The sequence below is a fragment of the Thermothelomyces heterothallicus genome, assembly GCF_042370625.1.
Source record: "Thermothelomyces heterothallicus CBS 202.75 unplaced genomic scaffold P884_scaffold_34, whole genome shotgun sequence".
Taxonomy (NCBI): Eukaryota; Fungi; Ascomycota; class Sordariomycetes; order Sordariales; family Chaetomiaceae; genus Thermothelomyces; species Thermothelomyces heterothallicus.
The window spans coordinates 116,616-138,202 of record NW_027192595.1 but is presented as its reverse complement, the minus strand read 5'-3'; the positions used below and the strand labels follow the sequence as shown (position 1 = coordinate 138,202).

Here is a 21,587-nt window from a genome sequence, read left to right as displayed (position 1 = left end):
TATTCTTGTAACTAAGCATGTACTAATATAACTTGCTAATAGATTACGTCTACTAGCTATTTAGCTATCTAAGACTCCTTGTAAGGAAAGAAGTATACCCATTTAGTTAGGCAATCTACTATAGTAAGAATACTATTATAGATTACTCCTATAGCCGTGTCCTTAGATTCTAGTAGTTTCGTGATAAAGTCTATCGTAACTAAACTCTATAGTTTGTCAGCTGTTGGTAGTAGCTAAAGTAGCCTATATAGCTTATATCATACCGTCTTACTTCGATTGTAAATATCGTAGCTCTATACGACTTCCTTAACTCGTGCCGTTAACTATAGAAAGTCGTAATATTTCTTAACTTGTATGATAGTCTTTATAACTCCTTTATATCCTCCGAGTTTCGACTTGTAGAGTTCTTAAATCATTCGTAGTTATTAGTCTTTATCATAGATATACGCTTTGCCTTGGTACCAGAGTTTCCTATCTTTTTCTTCTACTCCGTTAGGTACTACTAATCCAGGTACTACTTGATACTATACCTCATCGATCCTTTCTTCTCAAAAGATTACGTAGCATTCTAGGAACGAGTCGAGTAGATTATCTTCTACGGGTGTCTACGTTTCGTAATGTAGCGTTCCGTCTTTTCATTCCTTGAACAACAGTAGCATTATTTCCGTTCGTCCTTCTATATAGTCTGTTCGTCGGCTTAAGGCATCTGCTTATACGTTCTCTTTACCTTTCTTATAGTAGATCTTAAAGTTAAATTCTACAAGGAATTCTACCTACTATATTTGTTATCTGTTAAGCTCCTTCGTTATCGTGAAGTACCGTAAATTCTTATGATCTGTATATACTTGTACTAGTTCGATCGTGCCACTAAGGTATGGTTACTATTCCTTAAAAGCTTTAACAATCGCAAGCAGTTCCTTGTTATAGATTAGATAATTAAGATGTAGTCTATCGAGCTTCCTTGAAAAGAAGGCTATAGGATATAGCTTCCCTTGTTCGTCTCGTTGTCCCAACTGTCCTCCGATGGCGTAGTCTAAAGCGTCCGTTTCCACCTCGAATGGCTTCTTAGGGTCTAGTAATACTAGTACTAGGTCCTTGGTAATAGCGTCGCGAATCTACGTAAATGCTTACTTATATCGCTCTTCCTATTAGAACTTAGCGTTCTTCTTGGTAAGCTCGTGTAATAGTTATACGATCGCTCTAAAGTGTGACGAACCCAACTCAGACTTCTTCTGAAAGGGTTCAGACGAAGGTGAGTGGTGTGGGACAAAGGTGCAAGTCGTCTGAGGGATTCGGTGAAGCCAAAGGGTTCACAACAACACTAGAGTTGTCTCGCACAGTAGTCAGCGATGCTTGGTATGAGTACTGTGGTTATGATTGCTATCACTGGTGAACTCCCAGAGTCCACCATAACGAGTGACTATCTACATGTATATATAATCCTGGGATCACTAGCGGTCGTGGTGATCCTCCGTACTGGCTCACCTGGCTCACGTCGTGAGCCAGTGATCCTCTGCTGGGATCGTTTCTTGCCAAGTGTGATCCTGTCCTGATTGGTCCATCATTCTTCGGCTTGATTGGCCCGTTTGTGTCGGTGGCCCAGGCGGCATCTGCATGCATATTTCCGTGACATAAAGTTCCTAATAAACATCTGGTAGAAGTTCGTAAATCCGATGAAACTTCGTACTTCCGTGACTAACGTTAGTCATAGCCAATTCTTGATAGCTTTAATCTTTAAGGGTTCTATCTAAATTTGTCCTAGGGATATCTCGTATCCTAAAAATACTATTTCCCTAATATAGAATTTACTCTTTTCCTTGTTAACTAATAGCTTATACATATATAATATATCTAGTACTACTCTTATATACTTCTAGTGTTCGTCTATTATCTTAGAGAAGATAAGTATATTGTCGAGATAATATACCGTAAATTTATCGAGAAAGGGTTGGATAGCTTAATCAATCAGGGCTTAGAACGTTACTAGTACGTTTATAAGTCCGAATAGTATAACGAGGTACTTATAGTGGCTATAGGGTATCCTAAAGGCCGTTTTCCACTCGTCGCCTTCTTTAATCTATATATAATTATAGGCCGATAGCAAGTTAAGACGTATGAAATATTAGGCTCCTACTAACTGATCTCGGAGCTATAAGATTAGCGGTAACGGGTATCGGTTTTTTACGGTCTATTCGTTAAGTTACTAATAGTCGACATATAACTGTAGCTTTCTATCTTTTTTAGGCACAAACAGGATTAGGTAGCCTACTAGCAATGTTAATAGGCGGATATATCCTCTCTGAAGGTTCTCCTCTAAATATTACTAGAGTTCTTCGTTCTATATCTAGCTTGTATAGTAGATCTTAAAGAACTTTAGTCATACTCCTTCCTTAAGCTTAATCTTATAGTCCTATAGGCCGTATTCTAGTAATCCTTCTAGATGCTTCGGTTCGAATGCTAGGTATCCCTTGTACTCCTTCGGTACTTCCCTAGTCTTGTCTCGTTTCTCGGTTTTCTGATAGTATACAAACTTGGTTCCGTCTATAGCGATGCTAGCAATTGCTTCTATCTCAACCTACTACTCCGATTACAATGCTCCGCATTTGTCAACGGAGAGAATAGCTATTGGCGGTTCAGCTCGTTCCTCCTATCGTAACGTTAGTATCGTTATACTGCTTCTTCTAGAGTCTATAGTGGTCTGTCTATTACTGCCTGTCTCTTGTGGTAGATCTATAGGATATGCCTTCCCTTAAGCATCGTCTGCTTATAATCCTTATATACTTCTTATTATACTAGTCGAATATAACTCCATTTGGGGTCGTAGGTAGCTACCATTCTTCTAGCTAATATCTAGGTTGTAGTCTTTATACTATGGTAGTCCTAGTATTATATCTTTATTATTACCTATATCTATAATACTAAATATAACTACTATAGTCTTCCCTGCTATAGTGATATTAATTGGTTTAGTCTCCTTATATACCTATTATATTAGGAATGGCCCTTTAACTATACTATACTTCCGTTTTATTCTCTAGGGTATCTATAGCTAATTTACAAGTATCGGCAAAATCAGGTTTATCTCTACTCTACTATCTACTAGTACGAGCATTTTGTACTGCTTCCATTACGCCGTTATCTATAGTTGCTTGTCTTACTATCGTCGTCTAAAGATTATAGCAATTTCCTATATTTTTATTAGGAGGTCTTAATATAGTGGTTTCTTATATTAGTTCCTCCTATACTACGCTACCACTTGCCGCTATATAGGCGTTAATGGTTTTCGGGCCCCTTGAAGGGCCCTGACCTGTTTCCTAGGTTAGTGTTAACCTCTCCGATTATTTGGCTAATGGCAGCTTCGTTAATCGTGCTCATTTCCGCGAGCCATTAAGTACTTATAGCTTCCTACCATTAGGTTCGTTCTACTTTCTATCGTATACGCTATAGCTTCGTCTAAAGCTCCTAAATTCGCGATTTCTTTTCGTCCTCGTGATAAAGACAATCGTTATTCTAATATAAGTCCTATATATCTCGTCCTATTCCGTAATACCTAGGCTAGGCTCGTCTTAGAACTACTATAATGCTTTCTATACTCTAGGTTTCGATCTTCTAGAGTAATTTGGCCGCTCTGTTTCCTGCGTTGTAGACCTATTCTATAGGGTGTAAACTTCTATCCCTATTTTCCTGTCGGATCGGCTAGTAATTATTTTCGAATTTGTTATAGAAGTGGTATCGGCATTTGTATACTATATACTAGAACTAGGGCACTTGTACGTATGCCTTATATCGAGGGTATAGTCGTATAGCGTTGCCTAGAAGATATTAGAATTCTTTTCCGAATCCTTCCTACTATATATAGACTATAGGTGCCCTAATACTAAGGTAGGAATGTTTCTTCTAGTAGCTTTCCTATATATGTTTATCTCTTCCGTGGTTTGTATATATAAACTAGTACTCCGGGTTCTATATGTCGTAGCTAAGTTACTAATCGTTAAAGTGCTTAGTATAACTATCGGGTCTATTATATGTCATAGGCTATTCCCCTTTGATAGTTTCTATAATACGTTAGAGTTCCCTTATTTCGTCCCTTATCTCGTCGCTCTACTAGGTAAGTCGAGTCAGGCGTCTATCTTGTTCGTATAACTCCGTATTAAGCCGGAAAACTTTATTACGGTACTATTTGATCTGTTCCTAAAGGAACAAGATATTCGGTCTAGGTTAGTCAACTCCTTAGGTATCGGTTGTCTATGATCTATCCCGTCTCTATATAACCGTAAAACCCTACTGCCTTAAGGCTAGGAGAATCGAAATTAGTAGTGTATATTCTCCTACCGTATCCTATTTAGCGATACCTGTTTCTAGGTCTATAGTGACTAGTTTAGAGTATAGCGTCTATTCGTCTTTGCCGTTGTTGTCGTGTTTAAGACTATCCCTGTCTTTGTAGCTCGTAGCTACTACTTTGATAATGTCCTTGGTTTCGTTAATAACCGTAGTTTCCTTTCCTAGGACTAGTTTCTAATCTTTCTTTAGGCTTTAATATTCCTACTTATAGTGTCCTTTCTTTCTATAGTTATAGTAGGTAGCGTTAGACTTATCTTTAGCTATCTTCTTCTTATCCTACTTCTATATTATATCTATATCTATAGCTCTAGGATACGTCCTATACAAGGTACTAACGTACACTCGCTTTTTCTTATCGTTAGCCTTAACCGTAGTTCCATTCATTCGACCTCGTTTCTACTATTCCCGTATATAGAGCCGATCATCGATTCTGATAGCCTATATAATATATTTGTCTAGGGTTTTAGGCTAGTCATACTTATATAGCTCGTCTTTAACCTTTTCCTTCAGGCCATTATAAAACAGTTATATTAATACCTTATCATTAAGCTAAGACTTAAGCATATCCTATCTAAACTATACGGTATAAGAGGCTACTAACTTAGTCTATCGGAGATTAGCAAGTCTTTCTTACACGTAAATCTTCTCGTCTTTATCGCTAAAAACCTTCTAAAGCTCTTCTTTAAAACGATTATAGGATCAAAAGACTACCTATATAAACGTGTCTCGGTCGTCCTTGTCTTCCTTAGTAAGATAGTCATTCTACATAGGTTCAAACCATCTAAGTACCTTGCCCTCTAGTCTTATAGCCATATAAAGGGCTTTAGCTTTATCATCTAGAAACTTGTCGTCATTAAGCCGGAAGTAAGATCAGAGGTTTGTTAAAAACCTTACGAGATCCTCCTTAGTTCCTCCGTACTTACTAGGTAGTTCGATCTTAATACGGCTTGCTTTGGCAGTCTTGAGCGCCTTGATTTTGGTATAGGCCTCGTTAACCAGTTTCTACAAGTGCTTTTCGCCATTCTCAAGTTCCTTAATTCAAGCTTAAGTAGCCTTGTCTCTCTAGTCCAACTCCTAGATTTGCTACTAGAGCTGACTAAGCTAGGCAAGCAGTTATTCGGCTATGACGTTAGTAGCTATATCGATATTAAGGTCGAGATTACCTCCGTTCTAAACTATAATAGAACAAAGGGAGTAATAGTAACGTATAACGAACCTAACTTAGACTTCTTCTAAAAGGGTTTAGACAAAGGTAAGTGTTATAGGACAAGTATATAGGTCGTCTAAGGGATTTAATAAAGCTAAAGGGTTTATAATAATAGAGTTGTCTCTTATAGTAGTATAATGCTATTAGGAGTACTATAATTATAAGGGAGTTGCTATCACTAGTGAACTCTAGAGTCCACTAGAACGAGTGACTAGCTATCTAATATACTTATCTAGTTCCTTTATTTCTAAGTGTTCCCCCTTAGATTCCGATCGTATGATCGCTACTACGATCCTTCGATCATTGTTCGGGTGCTTGCCTTGATCGAAGTGCGATCACTGTGATCACTTTCTGATTGGTCCTTAGGTCTTGTGGTTCCTGATTGGTTCCGTGTGCCTTGTCGGGTCGCCTTATGTGGCCATATTGTGACACTCGTTTAGAACTAGAAAAAAAACGAATCTATACCCTATGTCCCTCTAGTTATACTAAGAGGTTCCTACCCTAGTCTACTATATAAATTTAGGGCTGAATTATAGTTATAAGTAGGGTAATATATACTTTAGCAAGTCAGTTTGCTAGAATAGAACAGACATTTTTTATGCTTCATGAGATATTGACAAAGGAAGGGGCATTTTATAAGCTAAAAAGAGATGCCATTGTGCAGATGATGACATGGAGCATGCTGCCTCGATAGTACACACAATAGGCAATCTTGATTTCCAGCAGCTCATCCAGCAAATCACAGCCCCCCTTCGAGAACTTGGAGGTCTCGAACCACTTCCTCGGCGCATTCATATTCCTTCTGCCAGCACTTCAGGGTAATAGCACTACAAGCATGCTTATCTCGAGGAAACTCGCCCTTCCTGAATCTTTCTTCCACCTTCTCATACCATCCATCTTCCCCGTCAATGATATCCGGGAAAACGGCATACCCCATCATGATAAAGTAGATAGTACACCCCAGCGCAAAGAGGTCCGTCTTAACGTCCGCATCGAAGTCATCGTCCCGAGGGCAACAGAACCTGCAGGGCTCCCCGCTCCAGCCGTCAAGGAGCACCTTGCCATCATCCGATAAGTATCTGCCCTGAAAGTCGGCAAGCTTGATATGGAGATCCTTGTCGAGAAGTAGGTTTGTAGGTTGGATGTCGCAATGAAGGATTCGCCGAGCATGGATCCACGTAACGGCCTCGGCAGCCTCTAGGCACCAGTATAAGCGCTGCCTGACCGAAGGGGGCGGATTGCCAGATTCAAGTATGTATTCGGCCACGGTACCATTGGTAGCGCGTTCTAGGTAGATTCCCGCGTCCGTGAAGCCTTTGAATCCGATGATGCGCTCATGCGGTCCAATGATCTCGAATAGCTGCCTCTCTACCTCAAGGCGGGTCATGTCTCCGCCTGGGGCCAGTGGATATTTGAGTATAGTTAACTCGTCCACCTCTCCAATGAAGGCACTACTTCCCACGGCGAGAACCCGCTTTACTCCTGGGGGGCAGTAGGCATGGTAAACAGTAACGGTTCGACCTTTATCGTCGGTCATGATGGACTGCGAAGGTGTTGGAGTGGGCTCCTTTAGTGGGTCGAGTTCTTTGGTGGAAGGATATGAGGCGTTCGGTCGACTTTGGGGCCGACAAGGATTCTTGATACGGATTACGGATCCGTGTATAGCAGGTGTTAAGGCGGTATGTCCGGATGTGCTTGCACGGTGTGGCTGGGCCAATCAGCTAGTAAGCTGTAATACTCGTATTCTCGTTTACAATTCGCAGTGCTCGTGCTCCCAGACGAAAAAAGTGTGTTAAGTACGTCCGTAATTATGAGAATATTTGGAGTCTGGCAACACAGTCTCCTTCACCCTAACCCCACTGTGTCCCTAGGCTGGGATCAACCACAAGCTACCCAAGGCAAATAGAATCAGCCCCTAAACTCGCGTTGCCTAAAACCTAATATGGCTTCGCTTAGCCTCTATGAGTACTTTAATATACAGAGTTGACTAGACCAGGGTACATTAACGATTACTTGCCTAAAATCGTTGATGACATGCCTAGCACTTCGGGCAGATATGACCTTGTACAGATTACCTTCACTGTGGTGCTACCGAGGTAGACGTCCTTGTAATTATCCGGTACAGTCCAGGCCGCCAGGATTGGGGCAGGCAGCAAAGAGACATCTTCGACGACATGCTTCGGCGTCGCAGTACAGTTTTGGTATTTCTTGCGGACAATGCGGCGCTGACACCCACGTGCCATGCTGTTATCTTTCCTAGGGGGGCGAGTTTTGAAGCGAGAGCCGGATTCGAGGATGGTGTGAAGAGTTTTACGCACCAGACATTCCATCGCCGACGAGAACGACTCGTTATATACTTAGGGAAACCGCAGGCATCTACGGCGGTACTAACCTTGCCTCCCACATCTGCAGGGCATAGACCTGCCCAAGTCGGCAGACGTGTGCGACATTAAGCAGGAGATCACTCGGTTGGAAAGGCGCAGTGACTGCAGGTCTCCCAGTGGCCCATCACCTTCGGCCATTTGTTCATGTTTCTGCACATACTGGTGAAAGGGGCATGTATTAGCGATCATGTCACGCCTGCAGTGGCCAACATGCAGACAAGAGATTAGGCAACCAAACAGACCGGAAGCCTCATCGTGATGTTATTGGACGGGTACGTTTGAGAGCGAGAGCCCTGCCACACGAGGGTACGAAGGAGAAGTCAATCTCGTCTAGTAGCATTCACACGCCCAACATTCTTGTATGTACTCATTCACGATGCGGAGACCCGAAGTGGAAGTTCCAAGCAGCAGGCACAGTGAAGGAGGAAGTTTGCGATTCACTTCTTGTCAGGAGCGAAGCTCAGTTACTAGGTTTAGGATGGCGGCCTACGCTCTTCGTGGCGTGCGACCCCGCACAGTATCTACGCCGATAATCTGTTCCCTGTCAGCGATCCAATGCTTTCTGGCGTGGTCTAATACTTGTCGCATGTACGGATTAGAGAAAGCAGCGGAACGTCTGGCAACTTGGCAAGGGGCCTCTATTTTCTGGATTCACCCTTGATCACCATGAATCGTCTTTAAACTGGAACCAACACCGAACGAGCATTTGGGAGGTGGTGGTAATCACGAAGCGAGCTGTAATAGACGTGGATATTACTCGCGGGACGTGCTGCGGCGAGATAGCTTGCTGGGCGAAGCAAAGGGGTTGCTGTGGTGGGCATCGCCCAAGGTGTTTTTTGGGGAGGGGGGGGGCGCTGCATCAACGCTGAGCAGTTCCTGGATGCCTGTGAACCAATCCCAGACACCGCAACACCCGACGGCCGGTTGTAAGCCGCAGACAGGTTCTCTCCATGAATACTTCGTTGTGGAAAGACTGGAGAATGCCGTAGCGAGAATGGCACCAATGCTCAAAGGCATAGGGCTCGGAGGTGATGGGTAGGGATTGCTGCTCACTCATAGGAAGCGATAGTTGGAAACGAAGGGATTTACAAGTCTCCATGATGGCTGTCAAGGTACGTAATTATACACTAGTTGCGTTTTCAGCATCATTCCCATCCCGCTTCTAGGCCTTGGCGATCAGAAGCCAGGGAGGGGGCTGCAGCTGCACGCCCCACAAAGGCCAGCGGCCCGCGGGAACTGAAGCAGTATCCGGTGGTTGCGGGGGGGCTGGCCAACCACTGCTAGCGAAATACCGGTCAGCTAACGGACCATGAAGCAGATGTCACTGCTTCGCGCTTGCAATGGCCCTCGCCGCTCAACGACTGTTCCCCACAGTCGCGCGATAATGCAGTTGAACAAAGAACGCCAGCGAAAAGTCCGCAACGCATTGCATAGGTCGCTTCCTCGAGAAGATACGCCAGAGCACGCGCTGTAAGTCGGCTTCCGGTGTCTTTTCCGTCGTATTCGCCATGTATTTTTATGAAGTTAGCACGCCGCTCATGAATGCGCCGCCGACTCCGCAGATGGACGCGCAATCAACAGTTGTCTCCGCTTCTCCGCCTACCGCCCGAGCTCCGCAACCGAATCTTCGAACTCGTCCTCAACGTCGGCCAGATCAACGTGTGCTTCAAGAGATGGGAACACAGGCTGCGGATCAAACCCGGAAATCCTGGGCATCGGTACTACGAGACGATCGAGGGCGGTTTCTACTGCCGCGTACTCGAGAGGAACCAGAACCCCTGGAAAGCCCATCGTGATGGACCCCCACCGCGTCGTGGCATGACGCTGCTATCTCCCGTCTGCCGCCAACTTTACCACGAAACAGCCCTGCTGCCCTTCCGCCTCAACGCCTGGTCGTTCGAGTCGTTGCGGGTACTGGACCGCTTCGTCATGAAGGAAAAGAGGCTTCCGTTGCCGCAGCGTCGCGCCATCCGGCTGCTCTATACCCAGACCGTCCTCCCCACACCCGTGGAGAAGTACTTTGGTGCCCTGGAGGTGATCGTACTCGAGACCGGGCTTACGATGGTGAGGCGTGTCGAGGACGACCCCGAGCACGGGAATCGCAAAGTGGTCGGCTGGGATCTCTCGTACACAAAGCTGAAGTAGCGTGGACACGGTGGGTTTGCTGCCTGCATCGGTTTCGCGACCAGCTATCGAGAAATCTTCAGGCTTGGACCCTGTCCCCGCTGCGTAATTTCCTAAGGAGCCGCATCTGCCGAGTTTCGTGCGCAATTGGCACCAGACAAACGCTCATCTCAAGCTCTATGAAGGCCAAAGAGATTGTCCGTTTTCAGAAAGTTCTCGGCTCTCGTCGGGGATTGACGAGAGCGCTGCTGCCGTTCAACCGGCTTGGCTCCTGATTCTTGATATCCCCTGCGGGCGAGATAATGGAAACCAAAGCACGGAATCAAAAAATAGTTCGCGAGGAGTTCGGAGGGATACTATCTTGTGAGCAATTATGACTTAGGCCGTTGGATAACGTTATGGCGACAGCGTTTGGCGGCGTGTGAGGCCGCAGTTTATACCCGTTCCCGTTTCGCTCTTCTCCTATGACGCATTCCGTAGACTATTGAAGAAGCGGGCTGATACGGGCTCCTGTTACTACTACGTCTCTAAAATTCTACCAGGGACTAAGGGAGTGTGGGCTGCTCTGGCTGAGAATGGTTTGGTGATTAGTAGGGGGACAAACAATGTTGCGACGATTATTATAAAGGATTCCTTCGTATATCTCATGATCCCGGTCCCTAGATCTATGAAATAATAGTGTCTCTCTCTCTCGTATCTCGGGTCAACTCAAGCGTCCTTGGCATATATGCCCTTCAGGAACTCCTCGACCTTGGTAAACTTGTAGTCGGGGAAGATGCGGTTCCACTCGTCCGACACGACGGAACCACCCTCGGCGATGCTGAGCAAGAAACCGGTGAAAATCTGGCGTTCGAACGCCCGTTTCTCCTCTGCGGATGCATTAAAATTTGGCCAGGAGAATTTGGGAATCCATGAGTCCGGGATCTTGCCGGCCTTTGCGTCCTCGATGCTGATAGTGTCCACCCGGTACCGTTTTCCTGTTTCCCCCCTGTCAGAACTTGGCGCCGTTGTCGCGCGCCCTCCGGGGAGGGGGGGGGGGGGGGGGGGGCGTGGGGAAGGAAGGGAGGAGCCAGAACATCCCCCATATTTCTTGGACTTACCCGTCAGTTTCTCGCCTATGGCCACCTCTTGAGCGAGGGACAAGGTGTCGCCGTTGATGCCGCCGATCTCGGGCCACTCGCCCTCGTAGTCAATGGCCTTCACCACAATGTTGACGATGTCGTGGACCGCGGTGTAGCTAACCCGGCTGGTGAGGTCGCCGGCAACGCGGATCCAACCCTCATCATGGTTAGTCGGCAGGATGCTGCGGGTGGTCTCGACGAATTTGGCCGTCTGGCGGCGGCCACCCTGGTAGTTCATAAACCATCCGGGCTGGAAGAGCGTATACTCAATGACCTGGAGAACCGCAACGAGGTCAGAATCGGTTTCTGATCACGTCTCGGAAAAGTGCGAGAAGAATTCGGGGAAAGCTTACCTTTTTGTTCTTGTTCTTCTCCCGCAGGTAGCTTCGGATATCGAGTTTGACACGGTAGAAGTCAAGATGCTTGAGATTGCCACTGAGAAATGGGGTTACAGGTCATCGATTAGAACCATCGCGTGTCGTATGGTGACGACCGCCCGAGGAGGGTCACGTTTGCACTTACACTGCCCACTCGCTGGGAGCAAACCTCTTGACGCCGGCTTCAATGGCGGCATCAATCAAGTTTTTTTGCTCGGCAAAATCTGCCTCGGTCTGTAGAACATTGAAGGACAGGACGGTATGGACACCCTGGAGGGCTCGGACAAGACCCTGTTTATCCTGATAGTCCACCTTGACCCATTTCGTGCCTTTGGGAACATTTTCCGGGTCCGCATCCTTTGGAGATGTTAGTGAGCTGGGAAGACTGGAGACAGAGTTTGAGAAGGAGGGGGGGGGGGTTGGTTTGCTCAGCATACTCTCCGGGAGAAGACGACGACCTCGTGCTTTGCAGCAGCCACGAGGCCATCAATGACCTCATTGGCGAGCTCTGGTTGACAGATCAGCGTCGAGGGGGCCCAGGATGAACGCGGGCAGAGAACTTACGCGAAGCACCAGCAATGGCGACCTTGACCATGGTAAACTATGGCAAAAGAGGGGTTTATCTGAACAAGCGACTTAGTAATGGGGGAGGGTTGAGAATCGCAGTTGAACACTATATGCTGTCTCGATGTAGGTGTGCGGATTGGGTAGGGCAACTAACCCAACGAGTGCCGGCAGAGTTCACAGCTTTATAGACTCGTGTGTACGGACTATATCGTACCCCGGCGGGGTGGAAAGTCTCCGAGAGCGGTCGGGATTGATTTGATCGATCTCGGTACTTTGACGGCTAGCATGGAACACACGTGTGCGGTTGGCCACGATGGTGGAAAGGGACGGAGGAGAAGAGAGCAGGCCTAAGCGGTGACGAGGTACTAAGAGGTAATCTAGCTGCAAGGGATCCGACGGGGCAGCCGTCAAATCCGCAGTGAAGCTCGAGCTACATTCCTAATACTAATTACTAGCGGTCTGAAAGGACAGGAACCTAGGGAGGAAGGCACACGCGAGGCTCGGCTGATCCTCCTGGACGCGGTCATGACACAGAGGTAACCCAAGGTAACCATGGCGAGGATACATTGTGGCTCCCCAGTTCAAGAGCCAATGTGCAGCGCCTGCTGAACATGGTGAAGAGATGATAGGAATCACGTCTAATTACTTGATGACAACTACCACGGGCTCGGACCGGCGTTTGGCAAGGAGGGAAACCGACCTACTTGCCGGAAAAGGCAAGGTAGGTATTTTGCACGGAATTCCTACTTACCTGTACCTTATGCAGGTCCTGAAGTCGGTGGGGGTTGTATTCCGCGATCTCCTATATGTACTCCAGGAACATGAATGTAAGATATCTTGTCAGCTGAGGCGCAGCTGGCGGTCAGGTACTTCACCAGCAGCCTATAGCCTTTGCTGATTAATACCAATAAGATGAGACTATGCTGACACTGTCGCGACTTTTTACCGACTTGCATCGCTCTACCCAAATCCTGCATCAAATTTAACCACCTCTCTTGCAGGTGGATGCGCGGATAGAACTGACGATCTTCGTATCTCTGCTACGTAGTTGGCGATGGTTCTGTAGGAAGAAGGACGGAGGCGTCCAGAGCCAACCTGCAGGAAGATGTAGATGGCTATAACCTCGGTAGGGCTGGAGCCCTGGTGGGCCCAGTCCACCATACCCCCCCACAGATAGCTACATCGCTGCCTGATCCTTCTACCTAAAGCAGTAGTCTAGATACAAATTAAGGTGGTTATCTATCAGTCCCATCTGCCTACTACGGCTTAAACCGCCCAGGGGACGCGTCTTTCCGTTATCCCTAGTAACCGTAAGAAGTAGGCATGTTTCTCTCTTTCTAGTGGCTTGGTCAGCCTATCTATAGCTATCTTAGTACTAGCTATATACTTTAGTATAAAATGGCCTTCCTTATACCTCTTGATGATCTACTTATACCGAATATCAATGGCCTATATATGTCTAGTGTTTAATAGGTTTATTACGTTAATATATACGTTTTTACTATTAGTAAAGATGATTAGTATAGTTAGCTATAGATAGCTATATTCCTATAGGATTTAGCTAACCTACTATAATAAATATATAGTTAGAGTAAGGTTAGTAAACTCTACTTCGGTAGTACTAAGTGTAACGAACGTCTATTTCTTTGTCTTCTATAGTACTAGTCTACTAGCTAGAAAGATGATATAGGCACCTATAGAATATCGGCATAGGGGGTCGTCTGCCTAGGAGGCGTCCGTAAAGGTAGTCAGTTTTAAGTCGTTGATCTTTATATTACTACCAAGTTTAATACTATAGGAATAGGTGCTAGCTAAGTAGCGATATAGATGCTAAAGAGCGTCTAGATGCTCCTATAATAGGCTATTATTGGCTTTATAGAGACGGGAGATAGTATATATAATATCGATCCGGGTGTTATAGGCTAGCCAGTTTAGTTAGCTAGTCCGGGTAGAATACTAATCCTTCTTGTCTTCTAGTTTGCTCTAGATATATAGTAGTTCGAACTTTGAACGCTAGGGAGTCTTAGCTAGATTGATACCTTCTATTCCGTATTTATATAGTAAAGTGGTAATATATATCTCCTATAATAGGAAGATCTTCCTATTTGCCCTATCCTATAAGATATCTAGTCCTAGGAATCGTTTGACTTCGCTAAGCTCCTTGAGATTGTATCTGTCCTTTAGATGGTCACGAATTCTATTAATAGTAGAGCTATCTTTTACGGCGATAAGAAGGTCGTTAATATATAGGATAAGTAATATACCTATATCTCTATGGCGAAAGAGATAGAGGTCAGAAGGGATTGATTTAAATCCAAGTTCTTCAAGTACTAGTTTGATTACTAGGAACTAGTATAGTAGACTTTGACGTAATCTATAGAGTGCCTTCTTTAGCCTATAGACTTTGCTAGATGGCTTATCTAATCTAGGGGGTGGTTTGACGTAGTATTCTACCCTATCTAGAATTAGTACGTTAAGGAATGTAGTTTTAAAGTCAAATTACAAGCACTCTAGATCTTTAACTATAACGATAGCAAAGAAGATCTTGACCGTTATACTATTAATGACTATAGTATATACGTCTTAAGATTTCTAGGATCCTTTGTTAAAGTTACTACAGACGACCTATCTAGCCTAGGTAGTCTTCTAGCTAGTAGATAGATTAGTCTTTTCGTTATATACCTACTTACTAGGTAAGACGTATATACTAAGGCGTTTATTAATAAGTTTATAGACTTCCTTCTCCTAAAGACTCTAGTCCTATTTAATTATCGCTAGGAGTTACTAATCTTTGAAGTTAGCTTTACATCTAGCTTCGCAATAGTTCTTCGGAACTAATGGATTCTAGCTGACGGATATATCGTGTTTAACGCTAATAGGGGTAGCTATAAAGACGACAGATTCGGCCAACCTCTAGTTATCTAGGTGGTAGGTAAGGAACTGACTAGGAAGCTTCCCCTTATTTAGTTTTATGTAGAAGCCGGACTAGGATATATCCCTAAAATGGGATGTCCGTTATCTCTATAGCCTCCCCCCCCCTATTGCTTCTTCTATCCGTGGGGAGTAGGCAGTATACGGTACCAGTAGGTGGTTACGTGGTATAGGGGCTTCTTCTTGTTAGATTTCTTAGATACCCTCGTCTACAAAAGAGACAAATTCATCCTAATCTTTAGTCGTTAGTATAGGAGATAGAATTAACTAGGGTGTCGGCATTTCTGGCTAATTTGCCAGCTGAACTAACGTTTCTAGCTGCTTTTATACCGTAAGATCTTATTAGATAAATAGGAGTGTCTCTGCCCTACTGTTTATATTTGATATGCTAGTTAATCCCGAGGAAGATTAGGATGCTAGTTTTGAGTTAGTAGTTACTAATGAACTTGGCTAAGTTTGAAGATCTTTTGGTAGCCGGAAGGCAACTATATAGTAGAGTTCTAGGGAGCTCTTATCTTCTTCGATAGTAGTATCTACAAATACTACTTTATACTTAGGAGGATCAATATCCTTATCCTTGCGGTAATTGTCTCCCTTGTTAAACTTGATAGCGCTAACCCTGACGATAGCTCTAGTCTATAGGTTCTAAACCTAGTAGATCTTACTATAGATATCTATATATCCGATAAGTCTCCCCTTTTCTACTTATAGACCAAACTTATTAGCCTTGTTACATTTATCCGGCTTGATATAATAATATACGTAGTAGAAGTAGGTATATAGGTATCGGATGTATAGCTTATAAGCCTCCTCTAGTATATTAAGTATAGTTATAAATAGCTTATAGGGACTCTTGTTACCTAGGTTAGCCCTAGTTAGAAGAAGATTGGTAATGATGACTATAGTATCGACGACAAACGGCCAAAGGAATTCTAGAATCTGGTAAGTAACTATTATAGTTCTAGCCTTCTAGATAATGTCTATAGCCACGCGTTTAGCTTTACCGTTTTACTAGGGACTCGAAGGAGTAGTCTTTAAGATAGTAATACCTTTGGCATCTATAAATACAGCTAGTTTATTATTATAGAAGTCCTTACTAGATTAGCCAAACTCTATACCGCTATCGAGTCCAAGCATCTAGATATATCTACCCGTTTGGTTATATATCTAGACGATCTAGTCCTTTAACCTGTCGAATATATCTGACTTGGTACGGCCGAATTTGACCTAGTAGTAGTTTAACTAGACATTAATAATATAGAGGCTATACTTATAATCTAGGTAGCCGGGAGTCTTATAGGTAATAATATCTATACGGACAAAGTAGAATAGTCTTATCGCCTAGGTTAGGGTACGTTTACCTAGTTTATCCGTTACCTTCCCTATAATATAGGGTTTATAGAAGGTGTCGGCGTCCTTATCGGTTAGGTCGATGCCGGTATCCTTATAGGCAGCTTTAATAGTAGCCTTGCCTACGTATATTAGACAGTAATATATAATACGGTAGTTAATAGAAGCAAAGATAGCTCTAGCTAGGGTAGGTGCCTTGGTAATAATAGTAGCTAGTATAGTCGGTTTGGCATTACAGACGACGAAGACATTACTAAGTCGTTTAAGTTTAGTGATAACCTGGCCAAATTTACCTATATATAGGGTATAATCTACCTGGTTCTAGAAGATATCGTCGTTAATTAGTTTCCTAGCACTAATCAAATTAGCTAGGGATATAGGATTATAGAGTGCCTCTTAGATTTTAACCGTAGCTATCGTACCATTTTAAAGAACTATCTAGTAGGTAACGATGCCTATCTCCTTGGCTTTGGTAATATCGCCAGATAAGGAGAGATATATCCTCGGTTTAGGTAGATAGTAGAGTTTAGTAAACCACTTAATATCGTTAAAAACTATATTAGCTACGGCTAAGTCGTAATAGATAATATCTCTAACTATGTTAACTACTTACTACTAGGTTCTAGAAGTTAATAGGAAAGACGATACCATTAGTTACAATAATAAGGACGGTCAAACAGATATAAAGTTAGTAGAATAGAAGATACTACATATAACAGATGTTACTAGATTTATAACCCCTAAATTTAGGTATAATACTACTATAGATAATAGTATATTCTTCTTAGCCAGGTAATAAGCTTTCTTTAGCTAGGTATCTGGTACCTTCTTTAGGTTATAACCCTAATAGATATTCTTAGGATTATAGTATAAGCTATATTTGTAGTGCTTGACTTTATTATAGAAACGTTTATCGTAGTCCTAGCACTTGATCCTAAGGTAGGATGACTTCTTCCTATTAGATAGTAGGGTAGAGTGATTATCTATCTTCTTACCATTATTATTATTAGCGCTAGTAATATTAATATTGATTAGGTTCCTCCTTATATCCTAGTTAATATAGGTCTTGGTTATATCCCTAATAAGGTCCTCCTAAGTAAGGGATTTATCTTCTATCTTCTAGATATTCTATTGAAATAGGTTAAGATAGATCTCCTTAATAGATATTAGGATATAGTAGATCTCTACTACTAGTAGGAAGACGATGCCTATATTATATAGTTGCTAATAGATAATATAGAGCTAATTAATATACTAGTCTATAATGTCGAATTTAGATAGACTAATCCCTATATACTCCTTAACTAATATCTAGATTATATAGATAGTGCTATATTAGAGTGCCTAGAAGACCTTTAGATATATAGTATAGGGATTAACGACTTCTAGGTTCTAGCTAATATATATTATATGTAACTAGACGTCTAACTTCCTTAAGGATATAGTAATAAGTTAGAAGATGTTAGATTAGTCTGCCTTCTATATACTATAGGTAATAATATTATCCTTATCTAGCTTAGGGACATCGGTTTCAAGATAATAGAAGAGGTTATATAGTACTAGCGATAACTATAGTTAGCTATCCTATATTTCTAAATCATCCTTGTTATTAAAGGTAGGAAGGGGTACAAAGGACCTCTTTTCCGAAAGGACAGGAGTACTATTATTAGAAATAGTTTATAGGTATTTTATAAAGATTATATCTTACTCTCTCTAATAGTAGTCGGCTACTTCCTATAGGGTAACCATCCGTTATAGGAGGTCTTAGTAGTTAGCTTAGGTATTATTTCTTCTAAATTGTCCCTCCTCTTATATATCTTGTTACTAGAGTATCTCTACCTTATCGTCTTCTTCTTTATCCCTAAGGATAGGGTTATTAAATAGAGCTAATAATATATTATAATTATTATATAGGTAGTTACTAAAGAATCTTTCTCTTAGAGTCTCGCTACCTTACCTATTTCTCTTAGATAGTAGATACCATTTACCCTTAGGTAGTAGGCCTATTTATATAAGGAAACGTCTTTAAAGGCTTATAGGTCTTACACTTAATAACTTTTATAGGTTAGAGTAACTAGAATTACTAAATCTTAATAGATTTGGTAGTTTCCTTAACAGAATTGTTAGTTCTAATAATTTCCTTGATAGAAGGAAGAAAATCTTAATAGAATCTCGACTCGGTTGTCGCTCTTATAGATAGAAATAACTAGGACCTTTAGAATCTGGCTATTAAAGGCCGAAGTCTATAGATTTAAGCGATTAGCAGAGGTTCTAAAGAAGGAGAGTAATCCGCGAAGAAATGAGCAACGGAAGGAAGCTTGATTTGAATTTGCTAATAGGTTTACTAGTTCTATTGCCGCAATTCTGGCTGGCGATTAAACCGCTTTGGTTTTAGTGGTTTAGGTTAGAGGTAGCTATAGTCTAATAGATTCGAATGACTGTAGGAGCCTCTAGAGCCGAATGGTTATTGTTATTAGGGTAGCTATAGTTGAAAAGAAGAAGAAGAAGCCAACTGTAGGAGCCTCTAGTAGAGGGCTTATAACCTCTTGCAGGTAGATGCGCGGATAGAACTGACGATCTTCGTATCTCTGCTACGTAGTTGGCGATGGTTCTGTAGGAAGAAGGACGGAGGCGTCCAGAGCCAACCTGTAGGAAGATGTGGATGGCTGCAACCTCGGTAGGGCTGGAGCCCTGGTGGGCCTAGTCCACCACAACCTCTTTTTTTTAGCCCCCGCACTCTATTTCCAATCCCGCCTTCGCTAACAGCAATGCCAAGTTACGCACGTCATCAGTTATTAGTCATAATTAATCTCCTATCTCCGAAGTTTTGGACATGCAGAACGATGCCGATGAATGATGGAACTATGCTGCTGACGATCAAGATTGATTACTTGGACTCCTCGGGCCAGACATCGTAGCCAAAGGTGTCCTTCATATTGACAAAGCGGCAGTGCCTCCCGCGGGCGACCTCCTCGACGGCTTTGAAGTCGTCGTCAGACAGCTCGGGAATCTGGAAGTTGCTCTCGATACGGCTCGGGGTCGAGCTCTTGGGCAGCACGACGTAGCCGCGGCGGAGGCCCCAGGCCAGCAGCACCTGGGCGAGGTTGTGGCCGCTGCGCTCGGCCACCTCGTTGAGCGTCCGGTTCTCGCGCACCGTCTCGCCCGTCGTCGGCACCTGGTTCTGCGACCCCAGGGGCGAGTACGCGGCCGGCAGGATCTGGTTGTCGAAGCAGAACTGGACCAGCTCCGTGTTGGGCAGGAACGGGTGGATCTCGATCTGGTTGACGGCCGGCTTGATGCGCGCGAAGCTGAGCAGCTGCCGCAGCCCGGCGATGGTCCAGTTGGACACGCCGATGGCCCGCGCCCGCCCGCTCTCGGCCAGCTCCTCCATCGCCCGCCACGTCGGCTCCGGGTTCTCCGTCAGGTCCCGGAGGATGACGTACTTGCCGTCCCGCCCGATCTTGACCGAATAGTCGTCGTTCTTCTCGGCCGCGATCGGCCAGTGCACCAGAAAGAGGTCGATGTAGTCCACACGAAGCTTGGAGCACGAGTTCTCAAAGCTCCACTTGACGTCCTCGGGCCGGTGCAGGTGGTTCCAGACCTTGGTGCAGATGAAGATGTCCTCGCGCTTGACGCTCGCGTTCTTGCCCAGAAAGTCGTGCACCGCGTCGCCCACCTCGTCCTCGTTCTGGTAGAACCAGGCGCAGTCGAGGTGCCGGTACCCGACCTCAAGCGCCTTGGTCACCGCCCTGTACGTCTCCCCTTTGGCACCCTCGTTGGCAAAGGTGCCAAACCCGACGGCCGGTATCTTGACCCCGTTGTTGAGCGTGTATGTCTTGGAGGCGGCCATCTTGTTTCTTTTTGGGATTGCCCTCTTTCACCAAGCTCCTTTTCTTTCCTATTCTCGATCTTTCCTTTTTTTTCCGTTCCTTCTTCTTTTTCTGCTTTATACTTTATCAGAGCAGCACGGAGAATGAGTTGCAGCTGAAAATGTGATGATAGCTTCGGGTTTGGTCTCTTCTGGCCAAGAGACAAGGGGGATAAAAGAAGCTCTGGTGGATCAGATTAACAACCCCTGTGAGTTCACCTCCTCAGGGAATATCACGGGGAGAATCGCGGCAAATGAAAAAAAAAAAAAAAAAATCTCAGTCAAGCCGTCTGCTTCCTTGTAAACATCCGGCTCCTGGACAAAATTCCCGCGGTTCTGGCGGCAACATGTCGGACCTCTGCCCTGGCCGTTGGCAAGTAAACAGACCACTGAGATATCAACGTTCGATCGCCCCTCAGAAGCGGTCCCACAGTGTGACGTCTTCGAGAGAGATCTCAAAGGGCCCCACCAAAAGATCTGAGGCTTTTGTTTCGGACCGGCAAGATACGGCATCTCGCATGAAGGAGATTCGCGGCCCTCTCATGTTTGACCCCGTTTTTCTGGAACCTCGCCAAATTCACATTTTCGCAAGCTCTCTCGCTGAATGGAGGTTCGATCTTCTGGTCCGAGTCATGTCCGCCAATCTCCCGAGTCGCTCCGCGGATCCGATGTTCCGGGCCAAAATTGGACGGGTTTGGCCTTGCCAAGACTGTTTTGCTTTTTTTTTCGCCTTCAAGACAGGCCTGCCCTGTCAAAGCTTATTCGGAAAGACCCTATCAGGGGATGCCGTCAACGAACGCTTCGGCGGCACGGCGGCGAACATCACGGACACTAGGCTCCGCCGACGCCCCTCTACTTTCACCTCTGTGTATCAGACAACCGGAACGCTGGAGTGTGTGACGCCATCGACCAGCTGGCACCAACGGTTAGTCTGACAGGTTGTGGCTCATCGCAGCTGGTCTCAGCAGCAATTCCCCCCCTGAACGATGGCATAATAAGCTACTAAGCTATCAGGGGAAAAGCTACCTTCACAGCCAACATCATCATCGTTCCATGCGTCCAGCTCGCCAGGAAAAGGGGGAGGAAGGCCCCAAGGTGAATTGGCTCGAGGGTTCGGTTAATTCGTGGCCTCGGTTTCGATGGTCCCAACGCAGTCTTGTCTTACGCTCATGGTTCCCGGGGCGGCTGAGGAAATACCGAGGTGTCATAGAGAGGCAACGTGATGACATGAGTGGATGAGTACCGCGCGGATACCGGCAGCCCAGCTGGGACATATGTCTCCATCCAGCTCCAGGACCCCTGTGGAATTTTCTGAGC

General features: G+C 44.6%; 4 protein-coding genes across 4 annotated transcripts; 1 reads left to right on the top strand and 3 right to left on the bottom strand.

Annotated features, from left to right (window-relative positions):
- Nucleotides 1–6,130: 6,130 nt before the first annotated feature.
- P884DRAFT_264599 (kinase-like domain-containing protein) lies at nt 6,131–7,251 on the bottom strand. The gene has a single exon (XM_069441860.1). It carries the CDS (start codon nt 7,083–7,085, stop codon nt 6,288–6,290), a length of 798 nt encoding a protein of 265 aa, XP_069293932.1. The 5' UTR covers nt 7,086–7,251; the 3' UTR covers nt 6,131–6,287.
- A 2,065-nt stretch (nt 7,252–9,316) lies between these two features.
- On the top strand, nt 9,317–10,077 carry P884DRAFT_272966 (uncharacterized protein; the record flags this gene model as incomplete). The annotated part of the gene is made up of 2 exons (XM_069442557.1): nt 9,317–9,402; nt 9,495–10,077. The coding sequence occupies 2 exons, from the start codon at nt 9,317–9,319 to the stop codon at nt 10,075–10,077; spliced, it is 669 nt and encodes a 222-aa protein (XP_069293931.1).
- Nucleotides 10,078–10,764: 687 nt separating this feature from the next.
- P884DRAFT_303172 (uncharacterized protein) lies at nt 10,765–12,149 on the bottom strand (the record flags this gene model as incomplete). The annotated part of the gene is made up of 6 exons (XM_069445003.1): nt 10,765–11,033; nt 11,157–11,451; nt 11,531–11,612; nt 11,700–11,911; nt 11,992–12,062; nt 12,119–12,149. 6 exons carry the CDS (start codon nt 12,147–12,149, stop codon nt 10,765–10,767), a joined length of 960 nt encoding a protein of 319 aa, XP_069293930.1.
- A 7,140-nt stretch (nt 12,150–19,289) lies between these two features.
- P884DRAFT_303171 (NADP-dependent oxidoreductase domain-containing protein) lies at nt 19,290–20,252 on the bottom strand (the record flags this gene model as incomplete). The annotated part of the gene is made up of 1 exon (XM_069445002.1): nt 19,290–20,252. One exon carries the CDS (start codon nt 20,250–20,252, stop codon nt 19,290–19,292), a length of 963 nt encoding a protein of 320 aa, XP_069293929.1.
- Between the last annotated feature and the right edge of the window lie 1,335 nt (nt 20,253–21,587).

What these genes read in the sequence shown, in the direction of transcription:
- P884DRAFT_264599 (XM_069441860.1), bottom strand. Translation starts at nt 7,085, where the DNA reads ATGACCGACGATAAAGGTCGAACCGTTACTGTTTACCATGCCTACTGC.